The sequence below is a fragment of the Pezoporus occidentalis genome, unplaced genomic scaffold (genome assembly GCF_034315485.1).
Source record: "Pezoporus occidentalis ecotype Australia unplaced genomic scaffold, CSIRO_AGI_Poc_V1 ctg23, whole genome shotgun sequence".
NCBI classification, from domain to species: domain Eukaryota; kingdom Metazoa; phylum Chordata; class Aves; order Psittaciformes; family Psittacidae; genus Pezoporus; species Pezoporus occidentalis.
The window spans coordinates 5,311,783-5,333,118 of NW_026914180.1; the positions used below are offsets into that span (position 1 = coordinate 5,311,783).

Sequence of the window (21,336 nt, forward strand, 5' to 3'; positions counted from 1 at the left end):
CCCAGTTAAACTGAGAAGCAAACAAAGAAAGGAAACCAATAAACCCTTCATCTTTTAGTACCCACTGAGCACCCTCAATTCAAAGAGAAAAAGAGAAAGAGCTACTTTTCACTCATGCATATTTTCATTAACGTTTAGGGGTTATTTTACCCAAGTGGACGTAATAGAAATATAGAATCATAGAATAGTTAGGGCTAGAAAGAACCTTAAGATTATCAAGTTCCAACCCCCCTGCCATGGGCAGGGACACCTCACACTAAACCATGTCCCCCAAGGCTTTGTCCAACCTGGCCTTGAACACCCCCAGGGGTGGAGCATTCACAACCTCCCTGGGCAGCCCATTCCAGTGCCTCATCACCCTAACAGGAAAGAATTTCCTCCTTACATCCAATCTAAACTTCCCCTGTTTAAGTTTTAACCCGTTACCCCTTGTCCTGTCACTACAGTTTCTAACGAAGAGTCCCTCCCCAGCATCCCTACAGGCCCCCTTCAGATACTGGAAGGCTGCTACGAGGTCTCCACGCAGCCTTCTCTTCTCCAGGCTGAACAGCCCCAACTTTCTCAGCCTATCTTCATACGGGAGGTGCTCCAGTCCCCTGATCATCCTCATGGCCCTCCTCTGGACTTGTTCCAACAGTTCCACGTCCTTTTTATGTTGAGGACACCAGAACTGCACACAATACTCCAAGTGAGGTCTCACGAGAGCAGAGTAGATGGGCAGGATCACCTCCTTCGACCTGCTGGTCACGCTCCTTTTGATGCAGCCCAGGATACGGTTGGCTTTCTGGGCTGCGAGCACACACTGCCGGCCCATGTTCATTTTCTCATCGACCAGCACCCCCAAGTCCTTCTTTGCAGGGCTGCTCTGAATCTCTTCTCTGCCCAACCTGTAGCTGTGACTGGGATTGCTCCGACCCAGGTGTAGGACCTTGCACTTGTCATGGTTAAACTTCATGAGGCTGGCATCAGCCCACCTCACAAGTGTGTCAAGGTCCCTCTGGATGGCACCACTTCCCTCCAGCGTGTATCAACTGAACCACACAGCTTGGTGTCATCGGCAAACTTGCTGAGGGCGCTCTCAATCCCACTGTCCATGTCAGCAACAAAGATGTTGAACAAGACCGGTCCCAACACTGATCCCTGAGGGACACCACTCGTTACTGGTCTCCAGCCAGACATTGAGCCATTGACCACAACTCTTTGTGTGCGGCCATCCAGCCAGTTCTTTATCCACTGAGTGGTCCATCCATCAAATTGATGTCTTTCCAATTTAGAGACAAGGATGTCTTGTGGGACAGTGTCGAACGCTTTGCACAAGTCCAGGTAGATGACATCAACTGCTCTACCCCTGTCCATCAGCTCCATAGCCCCATCATAGAAGGCCACCAAATTGGTCAGGCAGGATTTCCCCTTAGTGAAGCCATGCTGGCTGTCACCAAGCACCTTGTTGTTTTTCATGTGCCTTAGCATGCCTTCCATTAGAATCTGCTCCAAGATTTTGGCAGGCACAGAGGTGGGACTGACTGGTCTGCAATTCCCCGGGTCATCCATTTTCCCCTTCCTGAAAATGGGGGTTATATTTCCCTTTTTCCAGTCATCAGGACTTCACCTGACTGCCATGAGTTTTCAAATATGATGGTCAGTGGCTTCGCAACTTCATTTGCCAGCTCCTTCAGGACCTGCTTATAGATTTCATCAGGTCCCATGGACTTGTGTATGTTCAGGTTTATAAATCTGAAAAGATATACTCCTGAGTATTCACTGTCACTGAATGCCTTGATACTAGGATCCCTAGATCCTAGTATCAACCACAATTACAATGGCATTAGTTCAGTTCTTTGTCAGCTTTTTCTCTTGACACTTGATCTTTCTTTAATTAGATGGTTGATCCATGAAGCCAGTGGTCTTAGGGCTTGAGGTTGCCTGTTGGTTCATTTTAAATACCAGAGACTTGAACACCGTGCAGGGAACAATGACTTCAACCATAGTTGGCCAAAATCATGTTCAAAATGGTAAATCTAGGATTGATAGATTCTTGCATATTCTTTTGAGATTCTTGCATATTCTTTTGCCAAACTGTTAAATCCTAAATTGTCTAAAAGGCTTTGAAGTGTACCTGAACCTTAACCTGTCTTTATTTCAACCCTAGCCACAGAATATGTCAGAATATGTCCAAGCAAACTGCAGCTCTTCCCCGCTCTGATCTTGGAATGGTGGCAACATACATAATCTATGGGATATGATGATCTCTAACTCAGGGCACATGCAGCTGAGTTATTCATGTGAAGCCAAAGCTTTACATATTTCTGGGATTTCTCCATGTCCTCTGTCCACGGAGGATTTCCCCTGTTTCCATACTTGTGACAACACTGGCTGGGCAGCTTAACCAGAGAGGTCAGGAAGGTTTTGGTCTCTGACACCCTCCTGTGTGGATTGTGGTGATGAGGTGTCTGATGTGCCTGTTGACAAATCTTTTCAACAGCTCACACAGACTATGCTGATCCTGTCATCCAATGAAGCCTGTTTTCCTTTAAAAATCAGCACCAGGTCCCATCAATTTGCATTATTTCATTACTCACCACAAAGAAGGCTTCTGGCAAGGCGTTTCAGCAATCACTAGATAATGGTTGGAAAGCATAAGTAATCATTTAAAAACTTATGGGACTTTAATCAGCATGCCGTTTAGACAGGATTTTAAAGTTGCCTGGTAGGAGAGCTTGCATAATGGGGCCTCTTTGGAGGCATTTTTCACAACAGATTACTCAGCATATAGCAAGGGATATAGTCAGTATTAAGGTGTCTGAGCCAAAAGAACTGGGCAGGAATGGGCAAGCTCTACCAATTCATGCAGATAAACTCAGTAAGAATGGCTTTGTTAGCAGGCAACCTTGCAGGCATTGCTCTTGTGTCACGACAGCTCTGCTTGCACGGGAGCACCAGCCCAGAGAGCCAGTCTGCTGAGAATTACCAGATGCAGAGATGAGCCCAGCAGAGCCCTGGAGGGGCTTGGGATTTAGCAGAAGGTAAGAAAGGAGTTGCATCATGCTCCCAAGTATTAGTAAAGTCAGACTATGCCATGTTGGAAACAATGCGGCTTACCTCTGTGAAAAAAAATACATTAAAATTGCTCTCCTTTCCCATTTGATGGATAAAGAAACTGAAGCAGAGACAGTTGAATTGCTGCTAGGGCCTAGCACTGGTTTAGCAAAGCAGGTTTTGGATTCATGTCCTCAAAACAACTAAGAAACTTTTGCAAAGAATACCTAGATATTTATTTAATCTATCTTTTTAACCCAAGGTTTGAATAGTCCTAAAATAATGTATTTGAATCGAATGAATTAAATTGCATTAAAAAACCTACATAGACATCATCCTATAGCGTGAGCAGGACACTGTGTCAAATTGAAAGTGCTAAAGGATGGAGATCTGGATTTACTTCTCCAAAGGCCTATGTTAAACCGTAGCTGTCCTTGGGTCATTTTTTGACGAAAGAACATAACCCTAGCAGATCTTTTTTGGTACCTGGGTAACCTTATATATGCATGTCACCATACAGGTACTTTTTAAAAGAGGTTTGGGATTCTGAATCACAAACTATTGACAATTTTAACTTGAGAAGTTTATTTTTTTTCCTTGTTTACAGCACATCAGTCTCTTTCCCTGCTCTTTTGTTACTCAGTTGTCCTTTGCATGTCTACAGGAAGATCTGAGCCTGCCTGTTGTCTTCTTTCTGAAGAATGTCCTGAATGGAGCTTGCTGTCAACACAGATTTCAGGACAAAGAAAGGAGATCTTTAAAAATGTAAACTGGAGCACGGTGCCTAACTCTGTTAACTGTTAGTGGGAGCAAGCACATTACTGCCCTTTGTGCTTTTAAAAAGTCATCCTGGGAGTTATTTATCAGATTAAGGTTTTAACACAAATAGTTTGACTTGCCACAGTCTGTCCATTCAAATCACCAGGAAGGAGGAAGAGCTTGAGTTTTGCCCTTGGATTATCCTTGAGAAATGTTCATGGTTAAAAAAATATTCATGGAGTCTATGTTTAAATCTACATCCAGCACTATGCAAATGTTTGCATGCTGTAACTTAACTTGACATAAATCAGGGTTCTTGTCAATGAATTGTTTGATTAATCAGTGGCTTAATTTGTGCATCAGAGCAGGAGAGAGAAAAACAATCCAAAACAGCTGTGTGATTGATTTTTTTTTTTTCCCTCCAGACCAGCCCAAAGTACTGTATAAATAACTAACTTCTATTGTGGTTAACTTCCTTAAAAGATAAAGAGGGAGGCCAGAAGCTTGCTTTTCCACACTCCTCATTTGAACACTGATAGATCTGGGGCTGTGGAAATCCCACTACAAGCCTGGAAAGGCCCAGGGATGTTGAATGTTGGGCCACTGATTTACACAAGTTAGATCAGGCTGGGTGTTTTTTCACAGAGTACCTACAAAATATGAGTTTTGAACACTTCTGAAATGGTCTCCAACTTCTGAGCTCTCTGGCAGCATAAGCTTTGTTGTGCAAGTAGGGTTGCACATTGAGAATATGAAGATCATCAGAATGACTGTATTTGTTCAAATTAAAGGTACATGTAAGTTGAGGCTCATGTTCCTGAAACCAGTAGCAGGTGCTCTAACTGCTAGACATACAGTGAATAGAGTAGTCCATGTTAATCCATAAATGGAAGCTCAAACTCTGTTGAGGACCTTGATGCTTTCTGACTCCCAGCATATTCAGTGGACAGCTCACCTTGGACTGGTTGTATCCCTTCTTTGTCCCATCCTGCAAACCCCAGCCTCTACTTACCAAATTACTTAAGGCCATTTTTAGTTCAGCTATGATACCTCTATTTGCAAAGCAGGTTAGAAGTTTCTGACCAGAGAGCTGGAAGATGTGGATGTTCTGCAAGGCTGATACAGCTGAGGTAAGCAGGATTATCTGTTTCACACTTGGGCTGACTTTACCCTCTATGCCATGCATCAATGCTTATCTGCTTTCCATATTTGCCATTATATGCATTCCGTGTGGCAGATAAAATAACAGCATTATAGTTATTAAGGCTGTGTGTAACCTCTTGTGCTACAGAGCCAGCTCTCCCTGCAGTTGCAGGTCGGTGCAAGAACAAACCTGCTGCAGAGCTGCACATGATTCCCCATGTAGGGAATCAAAGAGTGGGACATGTGTCACAGTCTGTGTAATGGGAATTTGAGTGTAAGCGATATCCTCTTCCTGTTAGACTGAGTGAACAGAAAGGTCTTGGAAGTTTGTCGGGTGATAAGAAATTGAGAAACAGAGGCAGGGCTTCTAGAGTCATGTGGTGTGGAGGAATGAATGGGTTTGTGTGAAACTCTGAAGGAGGCTCAGCAGGTCCTGTGTCTGCCTTTGCCCCAGATTCCTGCACAGTGAGAAGGAGAAATGCAATATCTCTTGATTGTGATGTGAGGTGGGTACAGGAGGGTGGTGAAATACCCCTTCTACTCGGGAATACACTCGAGACTGCTGTCACAGTTTTCTAGGGGTTGCAGGAATAGGTGTTATGGCAAGAGACCCATTGGGATACACGTCAGAATTCAGAGCCTGGACTGAGACTGTGGTCATCTCTTTCTTTGATCGCACTGTGCACATAAGAAATGAGAGAAGTCAAGCCCCTTCAGGGAAAAGTGGCACTTTGCATATTAGAACAAAATACCATTCAGAAATACCATCAGTAGCTCAGATCTCATTTTTTATATCTTTCCGTTCTGCTGCCTCTTTTCCTTGCTTTCTTCTGCTTTGCCAGCAGTGTTTTCCACTGAAAGACTTCCAGTGTTTGGACAGTTTCATATTTATGCTGACAAACCCCACAGACCTGTGCTGCGAACGAGGCATACATAAAATACTGTGTAGTAGGTTGACAGCCAGGGTTTTCCAGTGCTTAGAAAGCCCCTCAGAACTGAAGCGTTGACCGTCATTTGTGAGACGTTATCCAGTTTTGAAATACTGACTACATAGTATGAGAGTTTTGGTAGAAACATCACTGCATTAAAATTGAGGCATACCGGAAGAAAAAAGAGACGAAAAAAAAAACAGTTTCCTGGTAAATGTAAAATAAGATGCAAATTCTTGTTGCTGGAGATTCACTATGACCAATGAACAATGCAACGTCATCATGGAGGTCTGACACTACGCATTTAGGATAATGCAAATGTTAATGTTTGACAAGCACTTAAATGGCAGGCCAGTCAGAGATGAGGTAAGAAACTCATATCTGCATGAGAACTCCTGGAAGTCTTCTGTAAATGTCTAGGATGGTGTTTTAATGGGCCATGAGTGTACAAATCCCTAAGGTAGTGCTGAAAATTTCAGCCTTGTATAATGCTGGACATCCTACACACAGAAAAACATCAAGTGTATTCCCTTGCAGTAGAATCAGAGATTCTTTGAGGAAGAGAAACTTCATTCTAGCCTTGGAGTTTTCTACACCCTGATGAGTTCGTCAAAGCTGTATGCTTAAATTCAAGATTGAGATTAAATGTAGAACAGAATGATTCAATATATTTTATGTATCATTTAGCAATACAAGTCACAGGTTTTAAGGTATAAGCCAATAAATATGAAGGGAACAGAAAGAAAACAATGGATAGCCTTTTGCATATTGTTGAAAAATACAGATAAATATGCAGGCAGCAATGTTTTTACAAAAGCTCAGACAGTCGCTACTTTCCAGATGCTGCCCTTGACAACAGTGATGGGGTCCCAAAGGAAGAAGCAGTGTTCCTAGACATACTGGAGGACTGTTTCCTTACAAGGTTTGTTTAGCAATCAACAAGAACATACAGTGTTTTCACTATGTCCTAGGAAGTGAGCCAGGTATAATAAATAAGTAAGGAGCTGGTAAACATCCAGGGTCTCCTGTTCACAGTATCATCAGAAAAGCTCCCAGGGATATGTGCAGAAGTCAGCAGCACAGAAATATTGGCAATGTGGGAACAAAGAGTAAGGTAAAGAAAGTTGACTGATGTTGCCAGAAGAAACATCTTGTAAAAGCGGAAGACATGAAAGAGAAAGTCAGAAGTGATTTCATTTCAACAAATAAAAGCGATGTTACTTTATACATGCAACATAAGGAGCAAATTCTAAACAAATTTGAAAGAAAAATATCAATTTTATGCATGCAAGTTCTGACTTGTTTACAAGCATTAGGTAAATATGGCTACACATCCAGAAATCAAACATAGGCTTGGGGCAAATGCACAGTTTGGGTTGTTTGGGTTTTTTTTTTTGGTCTCATATAATGACTAAAGACAAGGTCAGCAGTTGGATTTGCTTTAATCTGTATGTATCATAAAAAAACAGTGTATTCCTTTACCCCTGTTGTGAGAAAATTGCATTTTTTCACTAATTAAAAGCAACTGCTGATATCCTACTTGATATAGCTGATGTCTTTTTTCAAGTCCTTTGAAACTGTTGGGGTCATGGCTATGGGGTGATTCTGCAGTACAGAAGAAAGGAGTCCCCTTTTCCATATTCAGACTTGTTCCATCCTATATAATGCTTCTTAGCTCCTGAGTTGGATGGATTAGGTAGCTGCATTCATTTAATCTCTTCCAGTCTACTTGTGAACAGCCACATCATGTTATTCCTTACCTGCTTTCCCTCTAAATTAATTTCTCATCATGCACATGTCAAACAGAAGCATTCTTGCTCCTACTCATCTTGTTTGTCTTTCTTTGCACTGCCATGTTTCTGCTGTGAATCACATGTGAGACAAAGAGATTTATATCATCTCATTTTAAATACATAGAAGTTAGACCTAATCTAGTCTGATTTAATCCTGATAAATTCTCTAGTCTATGGAGAAAAACAAGCACCTCAAGAGGACAACTTTTTCATATCTGTTTCAGAAAGTTTAGGCATCTTTGATTCACATGTATCGAATACCTAGCACTGCTGTAGATGTCAAAAGACAGAAGTTAGTTCTTTAAATGTCGAAAGGCAAAGGTGGACTAAGGCTTCTTCCTCATGAAAAAGCTACCCTGGTCTCTCTATATGGTCAAAGGAGATCTAGCAACCAGTGTCAGTGGAAGTTTTGGTGCAACTCTTCCTCCTAAAGTAAAATAAACCAGATGAACTATGCCCAGACTTCTAGCATGGAGACATCTGTTTAGGATTACCCACAACTGATGAAACCCTTGACACTGGTAAGGAGCTCTGATAGACCACAAGTGGATTACGCTCAAATTTTTACATGAAAAAGAGCATTGACCTGGCAGACCAGAGCTATCAGATTTCCAATGGAGCTTGCAGAAAATGCAGAGGATTCACTGTACATTTTCAATCAGTTGTGTTACAGTTTTTGCCATTCTCTACCTTTTCTTGCATTTTGTTTGCCGTGTTTTTGACTCCACTGTCGCCTGATATTTTATGATGAAGAATTCGGTATGCCAAGCAGATCTGTTTCTTGAGTGACTGCCATTAATTCAAAATCACACAAAATGTAATTATGGCTGCACAGAGCAGCCTGCTAAACAACCATGCATGGCCTGGGGCAGATTTGTAGTACATTTGGCACCCTTAGATTAAAAGAAAAAAAACACAGCACTTTTACCATCTTTAATTGGAGGTAAGCTATTCTTTGTAGAAGCATGTATTGTACAAGGCATGGGGAATACCATGAGTACCAGTAATACCTTGCATAACTGTACAAAGTTAAAAGGGAACATGTTTTTTAAGGGCTCCCACAGCAATAGGCTCTGCATCACATGATCAATCCCCTCAGCCATCTGAAAATAAACCACATTTAATTGACTGGATAAGCAGATCACATACGTTAAAGCTAGGAATGCCCCTACAACTGTAACTTTGAACTGTAGCTCGCACACCCTTTGGCAACGCATTTACACAGAAACGTGTACATCCCTTGGCTATAACAGTAATTTTGGCTGCAACAGTAACATGTACACCCTTTGGCAAAGCTCTTGTACAGAGGAGGAGAAAACTTTTGTGAAAAGTGGAGCGTTTCCCAGTTAAACTCTGGCTGTGCAACCGCTCACTTCATTATTGCAAGAGTATCTTTGATAATATCTTTCATGCCACTACTGCAAAAAAAAAAGGATTTTGCACCATGCACACCATCAGCAAGGAGAAAAGGGGCAGTTTAGGCTTCTTTTGGGTTGCAAACCAAATTCTGTTCTCAGCTATGACCATGGTGAGCTGTATCGCCATGGTCTTGGGGTCATGGTGATCTAATTCACCAGAATTACTAGATGCTTCCTCTTCGCCAAGTAAGATTAAAAGTGGTCCATTTGATCATGTTTATGCACAGGTACAAATTTCACTCTAAAAGGGAGCATTTACTTACCCAAACGACAAAATTTCTTTGCTTGACTCTTCTTTCATCTAAGCAAATTAAAATAATGTCAAGAAGGTTTCCATGCAGCAAACAATGAAGTAAAACCCACAGAAGCACCGAAACTTCTGTGCATGCTGTCACGAGCATAAATAATATTCACTACATACCTTTTGGAAGAAGAGCCATTAAACCTGTGACAAGCCATGCTAAAATCTCTTAGAAAATTGTGTGTGTATATATGTACATGGGTGCAAACAATATTTCATTAAAAAATGTGTACATTGTAGCACTGAGCCAGCCAATTAAATGAGCCAAAAAGCAGACTCTAACTTGGCTCAGCAATCATGAATGAAGATGAGCCAAGGAGGAGCAAAGGACATTGCAAACAATCTGGCACAGGTTGCTGGCAGTCAGTGATCACTTCAGGTATTTTTCTTTTGAGGTGTGTACAGGCATATCCAGTGACTCACCTGTATTTATATACAGAGAGCCAAGATGGACCTATACCTTGGCCCTGAGCTGTACCAATTCCCACATTTATAGCTTGTCTTATTCCAGTAAATAGAAAGCAAACAGGAGAGCTGCCTGTTAAATTGTTATCTTGTAAAAGTGAAGATTGAAGCATTGATCTGACTTATGCAGAATAACTCTGCCTTTTTGAGGTGGGAAGAGAGCCATAAGGCAACTGGATGAGGAACCCCTTGCCCAGCTGTTGCTGTGAAATCCTTGCTCCAAAACAGCTGCAGTACCTTCACTCCTCTCTCATCATTGCTTTATCCATCAGGGTTGTATGCTCCTGTCACTGGTCATCTGTAGTGAGAGCACAAGTGACCTCAGCCTACTTCCTCTGTGAATAGCCATGAACTGAAGCATTGTTGTCTCTGTTGTATCTTCTGCACAGTGTGGCATGCCCACTAAAATTACTGGGATTTCAATATATTTCATATACTCTGTTCTTCATATTCTATTTCCCATCATGACTTCCCTGTCATTTCCTTTTCAAGACTCCCTTTCAACGTAAACCTATAGACATTCAACTGATACTGTAAAACAGCTTACCCTCTGCCTCTCACCTGGAATAATAATGTGCTCGAGCAGGCATATTGTGAGCCTTTTTTTTTTAATTCCTGGTTTTGGTTGGTTGGTTGGTTTTGGGTTGGTTTTGGGTTGGTTTTGGGGTTGGTTTTTTTTTTGTTTGTTTGTTTGTTGTTTTCTTTTTGCAACATATTTGACTGCCATTTTCTTTTATCATTGCTAAAGGAGAGCAGAGTTCCCTGAACATGATGACAAGCAGAACTGTAAAAGCCTAAGTAAAGGTATAGATTTGCTGTAAGTCTTACTCAGCATGCAGTGGAGAAGAAAGTGTTGGAGGGATAAAGGTAGGGCTGCATTGCAGGGCCTGAAGTCAAGATAGTTTTGGGTTCTCTTGACACCCTGAAAACTCTTCAGTTCCACATGTTGCCTTAAAATGAGTATCTAAGTGAATCACACAATCTGAATTTCTCAATCAGGTGAGGATATAAAGGTAAAATACAAAATAGATTCATGGAGCAGAACAAGGTTAATAGGAACTGAAGACCACTTTTCCCACTGAAATTAAAGAAAATCTGGAAGAACAAAAACCTGCCAGCCACCTGGTAGTTCCTGTGGTCTGGCACCTTCCCTCTAAAACCCCAGAAATGGAACTCAGTGCTGTCATTCATTAAATGTGAAGAAATCAGGGGGGTTGGAAAGAAAAATTTTGAGATCAATCTGTGTATCTGCCAGTCCTCCACTTAATTCAAATTTCAAATCCATTGTCTTGTTTCTGTGCAAAGGACCACTGGGCTGGACAGGAGATACAAAACAATTGTCACTTTGTATGAATGGATCATGTACTGGGAAAAGCTCAGAAATACACCTGCTGGAAGGCCAAATGTTTCTCTTCATTTTGTAGTCCTATCATGGACCATCTGACTGCTTGACTTACAGTCTTCATGCAAAGGACAGCAGGTACCTCCACGTACAGAAAACCATAGACAATGCACATGAAACCAGAGTGATTACCAGAAGCAGGTTATGCTATAGCCTCAGCTTGAAAGCAGTGACTAACTAATGGTGCTTGAAAAGAGTTTGAATGAGGATAATGAGGTACTTCTGCAGCGCATATTTACAGGTGCTTCCTCTGTAGCTTGAAAAGCAATGTGAGATAAAACACAAGGATGTCTGCTTGAAAAGGAAACAAATTGGCTTATTAACTTTGCAACTTTGCTTACCTGGCAGTGTTAGCAGGATGAAAATGTTTCAAAAAAAAAAAAAAAAAAAGAAAGAAATTAAAAGAAGAGTGGGTTTTTTTGGTTTACATCTAAAAACATAGTAGCAAAACTGTGATACATGGCTACATCTTCTCAGGGAAATGTTATTATTTGTTTTATTTTAACTGAATATTCCCTCAAGATAAAAAAGCTTTAGTTTCTGGTTAAAATCTAATTATGCAAAGTCATTAGTCTATTCTCTTCTATTCTCTTTCAGTGTTTCTGTGGTTTTGGCCATAAAATTCAAGCATTGAGAAGTTCATTTCCTAACAGAAAAGTCAAAACTTTTGAAACTTTTCACTTTGGTGGGAAGCTGTTTGACATTAAATAAGCGTTATGGAGATCCCCCTACTAGTGGAGATGTACACCACATAGCCCTCATGGCTGTCTTCATGGCCATGGAATTAAACAGACATTTTCAGAGTTACCAGTTCTATTTACAAAGCTGAGATGGACCACAGTCTGCAAGAAATGTTTCTAACAGTTCAGCTGACTAGCTCAGAGGTATGTGCCTGCAGTGTAAAGATCTATGTTTGGGTAGAAGACTTCCACTCTTGACACTTTCGGGGGGCGGGAGACGGACACACAAACAACTGCCCCCCCCCGCAAAACAGCATGAAGAATTTAATGAAAATCTGCTTTTGATTCCAAAGCATCTTTGAATAATAATCCTTTAGAAAGATTCTCCTTGCAGCAGAAGAATGCGTCTTTGAACACCCAAACATGATATTGAGCCTACTCCAGATAAAAAAATTAAACTTTACAATTGACTGAGAAGTTTTTCTCCATTTGGGAATCACACTGAATCTGGTTTGCATCAGCTTTGCTGGGAATTAACTCTACTATGAATTGTCTATTAATATATTAATTGCCCAGTATCTTTAAAATACATGGGGGTTTCCTAATTACTTCTCAGAGTCTGGCAATAAAACAAAGGGCTTGGAAAATGAAATCTGAGTGGCTGAGAGAAGACAGATTCAAGATCTGTGTCACATCTTCATTGAACTTTACAGGGATGTGTGTTCTATTTGTTTACTTAAACACAATTGCTTACAGAAAACAACAATGGATATCCATACACACAGCACTGCAGAGCATAACAATGTATTTTGGGGGCACAGTTTAAAAAATCAATCTCACAGACAATGTCAGGACAAAGTTCCTTTCATCTTTTTACAGCTGTCTTATGAATATTCCATTATCTATTGAAGGAAGAGATTTTTATTTGCCTAGGTGAAGATGGGTCAGTATTTTTCCTTAAACTTCACAGTTTTGCATTAAAAATCAGTAATTACTGTGAGCAGAAAACTACCATAACACCTATGAACCAGACACTAAAATCTAATCTGAGGCTAATTAATAGAATATTCTATTTTCAAAAAAAATCTTCATTTGACAATGACTTCTTGGAGCTTGAGCTCATTTCTTTTGCCAGGTTGATGACAGTAGCATGGCTATATATTGGATTGTTGAACCTTGCAATGCCAAAATCCTGGTTTTAGTCAGGGCTTCAGTCCTCACCCATGGAAGAACACAATGGGCAGATATGGAGACAAAAAGTTCAGAGAGGTTTTGAAAGAGAAGTAATACAATTTTTTTCTATGAATGAAGTTACTCTAGAAATGGTGTGATACTTGCAGGACTCATTTAAAGATCAGACGTATTTGCTTCTCGTTCTTGAAATATAATTTATGCCTAAAAAATACCCCTGCACACCACGAACCCTGAAAGAGAGAAATCACCCCTGAACATAACAGCATTCAACAGACAGCATTTCAGTTCAAGGCAATACAAAATAGTTTTTTTCACATATTATCATAACATTTAAATAGGCGCTACTGCTGCTATAAATCTATCCTAATCATGAAATCAAAGTTCCCTTTGCATACACAAGAGATCTTGAAAACTGCCTGAAAGTTTGACAGATCTTTTCCAAAACACGCAATCTGAGTTGAGGCTATTCCCAGAGTATACTAGTGGCTTGAAACCCAAATATACTTCCTAACTCTCAATGCAGCAGACGAAAAAATATCCATCCAAGGATCTCTCACAGACCTGAGATAGCTCTATGTAAGTTGCAGGTAGGTGTTACATTCCTTAGTATGCCATCTGTCAAGTGACAGACATTAGCAGAGATTGCTTCTTTATTCAACTTTCCTTCCCTCAAGGAGCTAGTTTCAGATTTTTCCTAGGTATTTATAGGAGACAAACAAGCTGCTGTGGATTAATGTTTTGCTTTATACTGTTAGAGCTTTGTCACCTTTTTTACTTCAGTCTCAGGCACTAGTGGTGGCCACATCTTGCCAGGTTGGGGATGATGGATCTGACAGAGTGCAGTGCCTCTGAAATACAATAAATGAAGAATGGCCAGTTTAATAGAGCATGACACTATGGAGCTATGTCAAGCCTTGTAAGATCTGACTGCAGACAAAGTGTTCAGGTTGAAGGTCTTTCAGTGACTGAAACAACCAAGAGAAAATTTCAGGATTTGAAGGCAGTCCTTGCAGACTGGCCACTTAGTATTACATTAAAACATTACCATATGCAGAAGCATATAGTGACTCTTCTCTGCTATGGGTCAATATTTGTCATGAAAAATCCCCTTGTGACAGTGCAGAATTTCATAGTAGTGCACAATTTCTTCTGCCTGATAAGTCTGATTTAAGTAGGTTGCCTGAAATACTCAGGCTCTGTTGCGTACCTGCAGCAGGTTATATTGGAACAGATTCATGCGGCAAAACCAAGCTAACATTGTGTCCCTGACCTCCAGCCTCCAGACCAAGCAGTCTGGATCTTATCACTGTGTGCAACCAAATGAGGGCACAACTAACTAATGGTAACACCCTGCTTATACTGTAAGGCCTTATGTGTTGTGAGGTTCTTCTGCCCATGGTACTCGGTCATAGAAAATGTTGACCAGCAGTGTATTTCTAGAAATATTTGGCATGTATTTGCAAAAAGGATCTGTCAAAAAATTGATTCTGCCAGATATCTGTAGACTGTCACTGGTACTGCAAGGGGACATATCAGAACCAGCATCACTACAGCATGTGGGTAAAATCTACCTAGTTCCAAGGACGTAAAGGAGGCTGAAAATACTAGCATACATTTGAATGCTTTCCTATTTAGGAACGCTTTTTTCAGCTTGACCTTTGAAGATAATTATGAAAGCAGGAATCATATAATTTTTGATAAGGAAATGTACTCATCATGAATATCACTAGTACATTCTTTGTGACTAACATGATTTGCCCGTAAGCCCTTTGATGATGTTTGTTACAATACAGAATGTACTTCTTTACACGACACCGGATATCGCAGGGCTTGATTGCTGTGGCTGAGGGCTTAAGGCATTTTATAATGAAGGAGTTATGATTTCAAAAATCCCCCAAATTATAAACAGAGTATCCTGGCTCCTGGTTTGCCTTTGAAGGGGATAAAATTGTTTTGCTTACATAAGCCACTAGGAGTAGCTCCCCTGTCAGACTTTGTCTGTTCTCATATTCACCTGTGTCTATGTGGTCTCCTTTTCACATTCAGATATGTCTGTTTTGGCACTGTGCCCTTTCCTGGGTTAGCATATACTCTGGCAACAGCAGTGTACTCAGTAGCACTGTCCTGTCCCCAGAGTCTACACAGCCTCTCCAGGAGAGCTGGTGGACCTAGCATCATGTCTGTGCATCTTCAGGAGCCAAGTTTGTACAGCTCCATGAGGCTTATGAGCTGCTCTTTTAGCTTTCCCAATTAAGACTTTAGGAGAGCTACAAGGCTGAATCCCTTCAATAAAAGTGAATAGTGGGAGGCATGAAGCCCACATTTGGATCTAAGTTCCCACAGCCTGTGAGGTTTGGGTCCCATCAATCAGCACGTGTCTGAAACAAAACACAAGTGCTTGTCACCCTTCTCTGCATCCAGGCTACTTTCTCAAATCCCTCTTTTTTTAAGAAGTGACACCACAATAATCAGCTGATTGACAGCTTCCAAAGGCAGTGGCTATGCACCAGATAAGAAAAATTGTATTAATTAAAAATTCTTATTAGTTTAGTTGACTCCCATTATATATGGTCATAAGACTACTATCCTGTTTTGGCTGTCTCTTTGTCTGGTCGTGCAATTAGAAAAATGAGTTTGGTTCTGGGCACACAACACTGACAGAAGGGAAAGAGGAGCAAAAGAGCATTTCAGGGGAATGAACACATATGATTAAGCACTAGAATGATTGATTTATGATGAAAGATTAAAAGAACTGCATATGTATAGCTAAAGGGAGACATGCTGAGCGCCTATGAGTGAGTGCAGGGTGTAAGCACCAGGAAAGAAAGGAGGTGGTTGCAGGGGTCTATGAAGGATCATGAAGGAAAATCTGAAACAAAGGTTATGCTGGTGTTTATCGGGAAAAAATTATCAGGGAGTGACCTGGGAGAGACTGCAAAACCATTGCTGCAGTATATTTGTGGACAGTGACACTCAGAGAATATTTTTAATGTGGATTTGTTTAATGTGGATTTGTTTAAAAGCTTGACAAAAAAGCTTCCCAGTTGTGAAGAAAGAAAAAAAAAAGAAACAAACAAACCCAAAACCAAAACCAAACCCAACATCTTCCCTATAATTCAAAAGAAATTGCAAATTTGCTACTGTGAGAAAGCTGTGGTTGGAAGATGCCACCGGTTAATCTCATATCCGTTGCTCTTGCAAAAGGCTTTGATAATTCCTTTGCTATAAATACTCTTTCTTGGGGAGACCTGAAGAAAATCAGGGCTCAGAAGTCTCAAGCTTAGAGTGACTGAAAATGTTCTGTCTAAGAGAGGTGTGCAGCTAAACCCTAGAAATAAGTTCTTCCCAATTACCATCTTGTTAGCATTTGAAAATCAAAGTACAAAGTGTGTCCAAAATGTATTTCTGTTGCTCAATATGTAATAAATGTATCTGAGAAAGTATGATGAGGTGCTCACCTCCTGAGCTCTGGAGGGCTTCCTTTTTTCCTTTATTAAAGCAAATAATCCAGGAAATTAACAAATCTGTAAACAGACCTCAGTACTACACACTTTCATATGCCAAAAGTTATTGGAATCAGAATTAAGGTTAAAAATGAACTTATCTGCACCCAGGAGTGAATAACCAAAAAGGGTATATGGATTATAAAATACAATAACATATTGTCTCTGAACTAATATTTTTTCTGTATCTTTAGGTACACACAAGTAGTAACTTGTGGTTGTTCTTACTGTTTCTCAGATTAAGGGCAAATAGAGCTAGGGAATATCCTTTGCACATTAGTTACACAGTAAAATTCTACTTCAACTGCAAACTACAAGTGACGTCTGTAACACAGTAGTGAGTGAAACATTTCTGGGAAAGCTATTTACCCAAGTTGCACAGAGAGGAGAGACCTTATCATGTAAAAACATCTTGCTTTGATATGCTAGAACATGAGGACAATGAAATTAATTCAAATATACAAATATGGGAGGAGGCAAGGTGGGGCTAACAAGTGATACAGACATTAATCTACAGTTTAAAAAAAAGACAGAAAGCAACAATACAATGGAAAAAAAGATTCAGTGCCATGCATGAAGGAGGTAAAGATTTGCTTGTCTATTGTTTAACCTTAATGTTCTTTTAAGGTCATTTTTATATTTCATAATAAGAGAGGAGATAAGCAGCACCTACAAAAACAGGTTCAAGCACCGCACTCCTCTGCCTATACTCTGAGCTGGCTGGACATGAGTTGGCACCAACCCACGAGCTACATTAAAGTGTGGGCAGCAAGGCACAGACTGAATCAGGACTGTCAAATCCCAACCAAGGAGTCACAGACAGGCTGCCTAGAGCCATATGTCACCTTACCTCTGCTTTTGTCTTTCCCTAGAGTGACCCTTTAAAGGTTCTGAGGGAATACCACTGGGCATGAGCAAACCATGTGCTGCAGAGAACTCTGTGCCTCGAGCCCTTTAGTTTCCCCAGCTGTAAAAGAAAAATATTGCCCCTGTTGCTCAAGCACCTTGTGCAGCTTCTGTAACTGGCATTTTGAAAGCTGGCAGAAGCCAGGGTGGATGAAACCTTTCCCAGAGCTGCCAAATATCTTTAACTAAACATTCTAATGCGTGTTCTCTGTGCAACCTGAGTAACAGCTTTGTGACCGCATCTATTTTTGCCTGGAATAAAAGTCGGCAGGAAAAAATGAGGAGCTTGTTTACAAAAAATGTTCATGGTATGGGGTAAGATGGTCTTCAATTTCATTTTCTCTATAAAAGCAGAAATTCTATTCTCTAAGAAATGAATTCAGAATGACATCACGTGCTGGTGGGAAAACTTATCAGCCTCCCCACACTGCACTGGCAGTGAAACTGACACATCTGTTGGTGTTTTGGTCGAAACATTTGTTATCCCAGTTATTTGCACAATATAAATGTGTGCTAGCTATGACTTTGGTTTGTGTCTAACAACCAAGTGTACAATTTGGGGTCTGTTGTCTGTATGGAGGATTATGTCAAAGAAACAAATGGCAAAACTGAATGATTCTCCTTTGTAACAAGCATAATCATAGGGAGGGAAGGAAAAAGGCTTGACAGGTACAAAAGCCATCAGTGGTGAGGCACAGATATGTTCAACTATGCATCAGTACCTACCTGACAACGACTACAACCTTTTCCCAGCAGTTGCCTTTATGTGTCAAGTAGACAATACTGGAAAATGCATGATAGGACACATAAGATGTGGACAGCTGCCAGGCCTCTGAACAGCTCTGTGGTGTATAAAGGTTACTGCAGCTGTATTTAAACTAGATATTACTATTTTTTTATTATTATTTAATGTGTTCAGGCTTTTTACTTATCCAAAAGGAAGCATTAGCAATTATGAATTGTTTATTTCCCCACAAAACGTGTTGTTTTTGTTTCTGCTGTCTGTGAGCTCTGATGTTCAGGAGATATCACTGTTCATTCCTAAGACTGTGCATGTAAAGGGGAGATATTTTCTTTACGTGCTTTGGTTAGTGGGAGCAAGGCATTCAGTCTGAGTTTTACACCACTTTAGTAGCAGCTTGAAAAGGAATAAGAAATCAGGTCTCTGCTGGTGTTTTAGAAACAAAGGAAAAGAGTCATATACCAGTGTGTGTTCAGGATCTTTAAGAGTCCAAGTACTTTCAAGGTAGGTTCACACAGCATGACTGATCCTCTGAGCTTGATGGGTGTGCAGGACATGGAGCATTTCTTCCACAGCTTTGGAGATGCTTCCCTCACACTTATGAATATAGTTTGCTCAAATGAACTGATCACAGCAGAGTTGGGCTAGATGCAGTTTTGCCTGGTTTCCAGGCACACAGATTCCTTTTTTTTTTTTTTTTTTTTTGGTAAAAAAAATCTTGAGAAGCACATGAAGTCAGGAGGAAATACCTCATCTTGAACTTTCTCCCCCCCTTCTCTATAATTCTGCACAGAAAACTGTGGAACATGTATGTGATTTGTTTCTAAAGAAGAAGATAGAAGAGCCCCATGAATTACATAAACTACTGGGAGTATGAAGTTCCTCAAGGGACAACTTGTGACAAATTTGGCTGTTCATTAAGGCCAGCTGATGAATGGGATATTAAAGGTCTTCCACAGTGTGGACATAGAGTTGCTGGTTCCCATGCAAGCTGTCAGTTTTATTACTGGTAGAGCTAAACAAGATAGTAGGTACCTGTGGTTTTGGAATGAAAATTCCTGGGTTCTCCCTACAAAGCCACATCTACGGTGTGTGGTTTGGCTGGCAACCCATGGATTCTGATTTGTATGCAACCCTGTGGACACTTCTAATTTAATGTTTGTCTGAAAGGCTAACTCTGTGGCCACTTTTAATTAGAGGAGATTTCCGGTAAAGTTAGTCAACAACTTTTGTTACTGGAGGGAGAACACAGAAAGAATTTTTGGAGAACTGCTGGGAAAATAAACGGTATAATATTTGGGGACAATTGTGAAAATGTGTGAAATTCATATGGTGTTTTATTGTAAGAACTAAATTCAGAAATTTTCTTTTGATATGAATCCTCAAACTTTTTTTTCCTGTTTTTCCTTATTCTCCTGTTTATTAAGGTTAGATCCCCTGGAAGGGAAAGGAAGAGGGTTAGAGATGTTACAGCCCCAGGCTTGCAAAGCAGCACAATCATTGTCAGGTCTCACGTTGAATCTACATAAAATTTTGGTGCCATAACATCTATGGTGAGGAGATTCCAAGTTCACTCCCCCCTGCAGAGAGAACCTTGGGTTTCTGCTTGATTTGAACACATCTCCTGCTAGCTTCCAGTAGGGATGTCTTACTTTGCTGCTGGTACACTTTCCTGTCTGAAATCCTATACAGTTCTTTTGATGAAAGCTCATCATTGGACAACTAAATCTAATTCTTCACCCATGATGATATTTGTACCTTGCAAATGAAGCATGATACATTTCTTATGATCTAGTAGACATCAATCTGTTCTGCAGAGGGGTAAATGGTCTCAAAAGAAGAATGTAAATTGAAGGCAAAGTTCGTCTTTGGGTTCACAATTAATCATCTAAAAGTTTTTACAGTCTAAATTAAAAACAAAACTCTCACTTTGGTCAGCTGCAAATCAGAGACAGAGCAGAAGCAAAAGGGAATATTTAATCTGGGGTGGCACTTGGTTTTCTAGATTAAAAATATTGAAATTTTGAATAATGCCTAAAAATAATGCCTAGTAAATCAGGAAGAATGGCAAAAAATCTTGTATTTTAACAAGAATAGAGAACCTATAAAAGATTACATTTCAATAAATAAAATAAATTTCTTTTGATCATTTCAAAGTGCTTTGTTATGGCTCTAATCACTTCTTTTTTCTCCTACTGTAATTAGCTGATCTTAAGGATGTGCAAACAAGTTGCCACAAGTGTTAGGCTACTTAGTAATAACTGTACACCTTTTTACTCACCAGTAAATGTAAGATCATTTTCTTCCAAGAGGGGGAATTCAGAAGAGGGATAGGCAACCTCAAATTACCACACATTTATAACCATGTAAAAGTCTCCCCACAGGCAGTTACCACAGATGAGCTAAATTACTGCAAATTCAGACTCAGCTTACATCATATTAACCGCATTATGTGCCTATCTTTACATTTTAAAACAAAACATAATTTCTACCCAGAAGACATCCAGTTCTCATATAGTTATGTTAAACTGAATTGCTCAGACAGATGGAAACAAAACATCAATTTTTTGTGAATTTAAGAAATTTGTTGATTCCACTCCTTTTCTGCAGAAAGTTTCAGCTTCAATCATTCTTTCATTTCCTTCTGTCAGATGTTTATTTTCTTTCCTCCCAAGTGATTATTTGCCATGTCAAAGTGAAATTTTTTACTGTTTTTTTTTTTCCCAATGGAATTAAATGGAAGAATATCCCTTGATTTCTGCCAGGAGCTCCTGACATCAATATGTAGCAGCCATCATATTTTCTCATTCTTCTTCCAATAAATACTCATGCTGCTAGAGATCCTAAAGTGTTTTGGTTTGGTTTTGGGGTTGTATTTTTCTGTGACTCTAAGGTGTGTGGAATTTAGATGCCTTCACTGAAAACTGCAAGAATTCAGCTTACTAAAAAATCAACATAAAGACAAGAATCTGAAGGAAGAGGAGAATTCTAATTATTTATGAAAAAAATACTGGAAGCCATAAGGCATCCTTAAGAATACTCAGCATTCTTTGTACAAAGAAATC

General features: G+C 40.1%; 1 protein-coding gene across 1 annotated transcript; it reads right to left on the reverse strand.

The window, feature by feature from the left end:
- Window positions 1-229: 229 nt before the first annotated feature.
- On the reverse strand, window positions 230-1,452 carry LOC134165139 (uncharacterized). The gene is made up of 2 exons (XM_062621619.1): window positions 1,333-1,452; window positions 230-949 (listed from the first exon to the last, which is right to left on the reverse strand). The coding sequence occupies exons 1-2, from the start codon at window positions 1,363-1,365 to the stop codon at window positions 257-259; spliced, it is 726 nt and encodes a 241-aa protein (XP_062477603.1). The 5' UTR covers window positions 1,366-1,452; the 3' UTR covers window positions 230-256.
- Window positions 1,453-21,336: the final 19,884 nt, after the last annotated feature.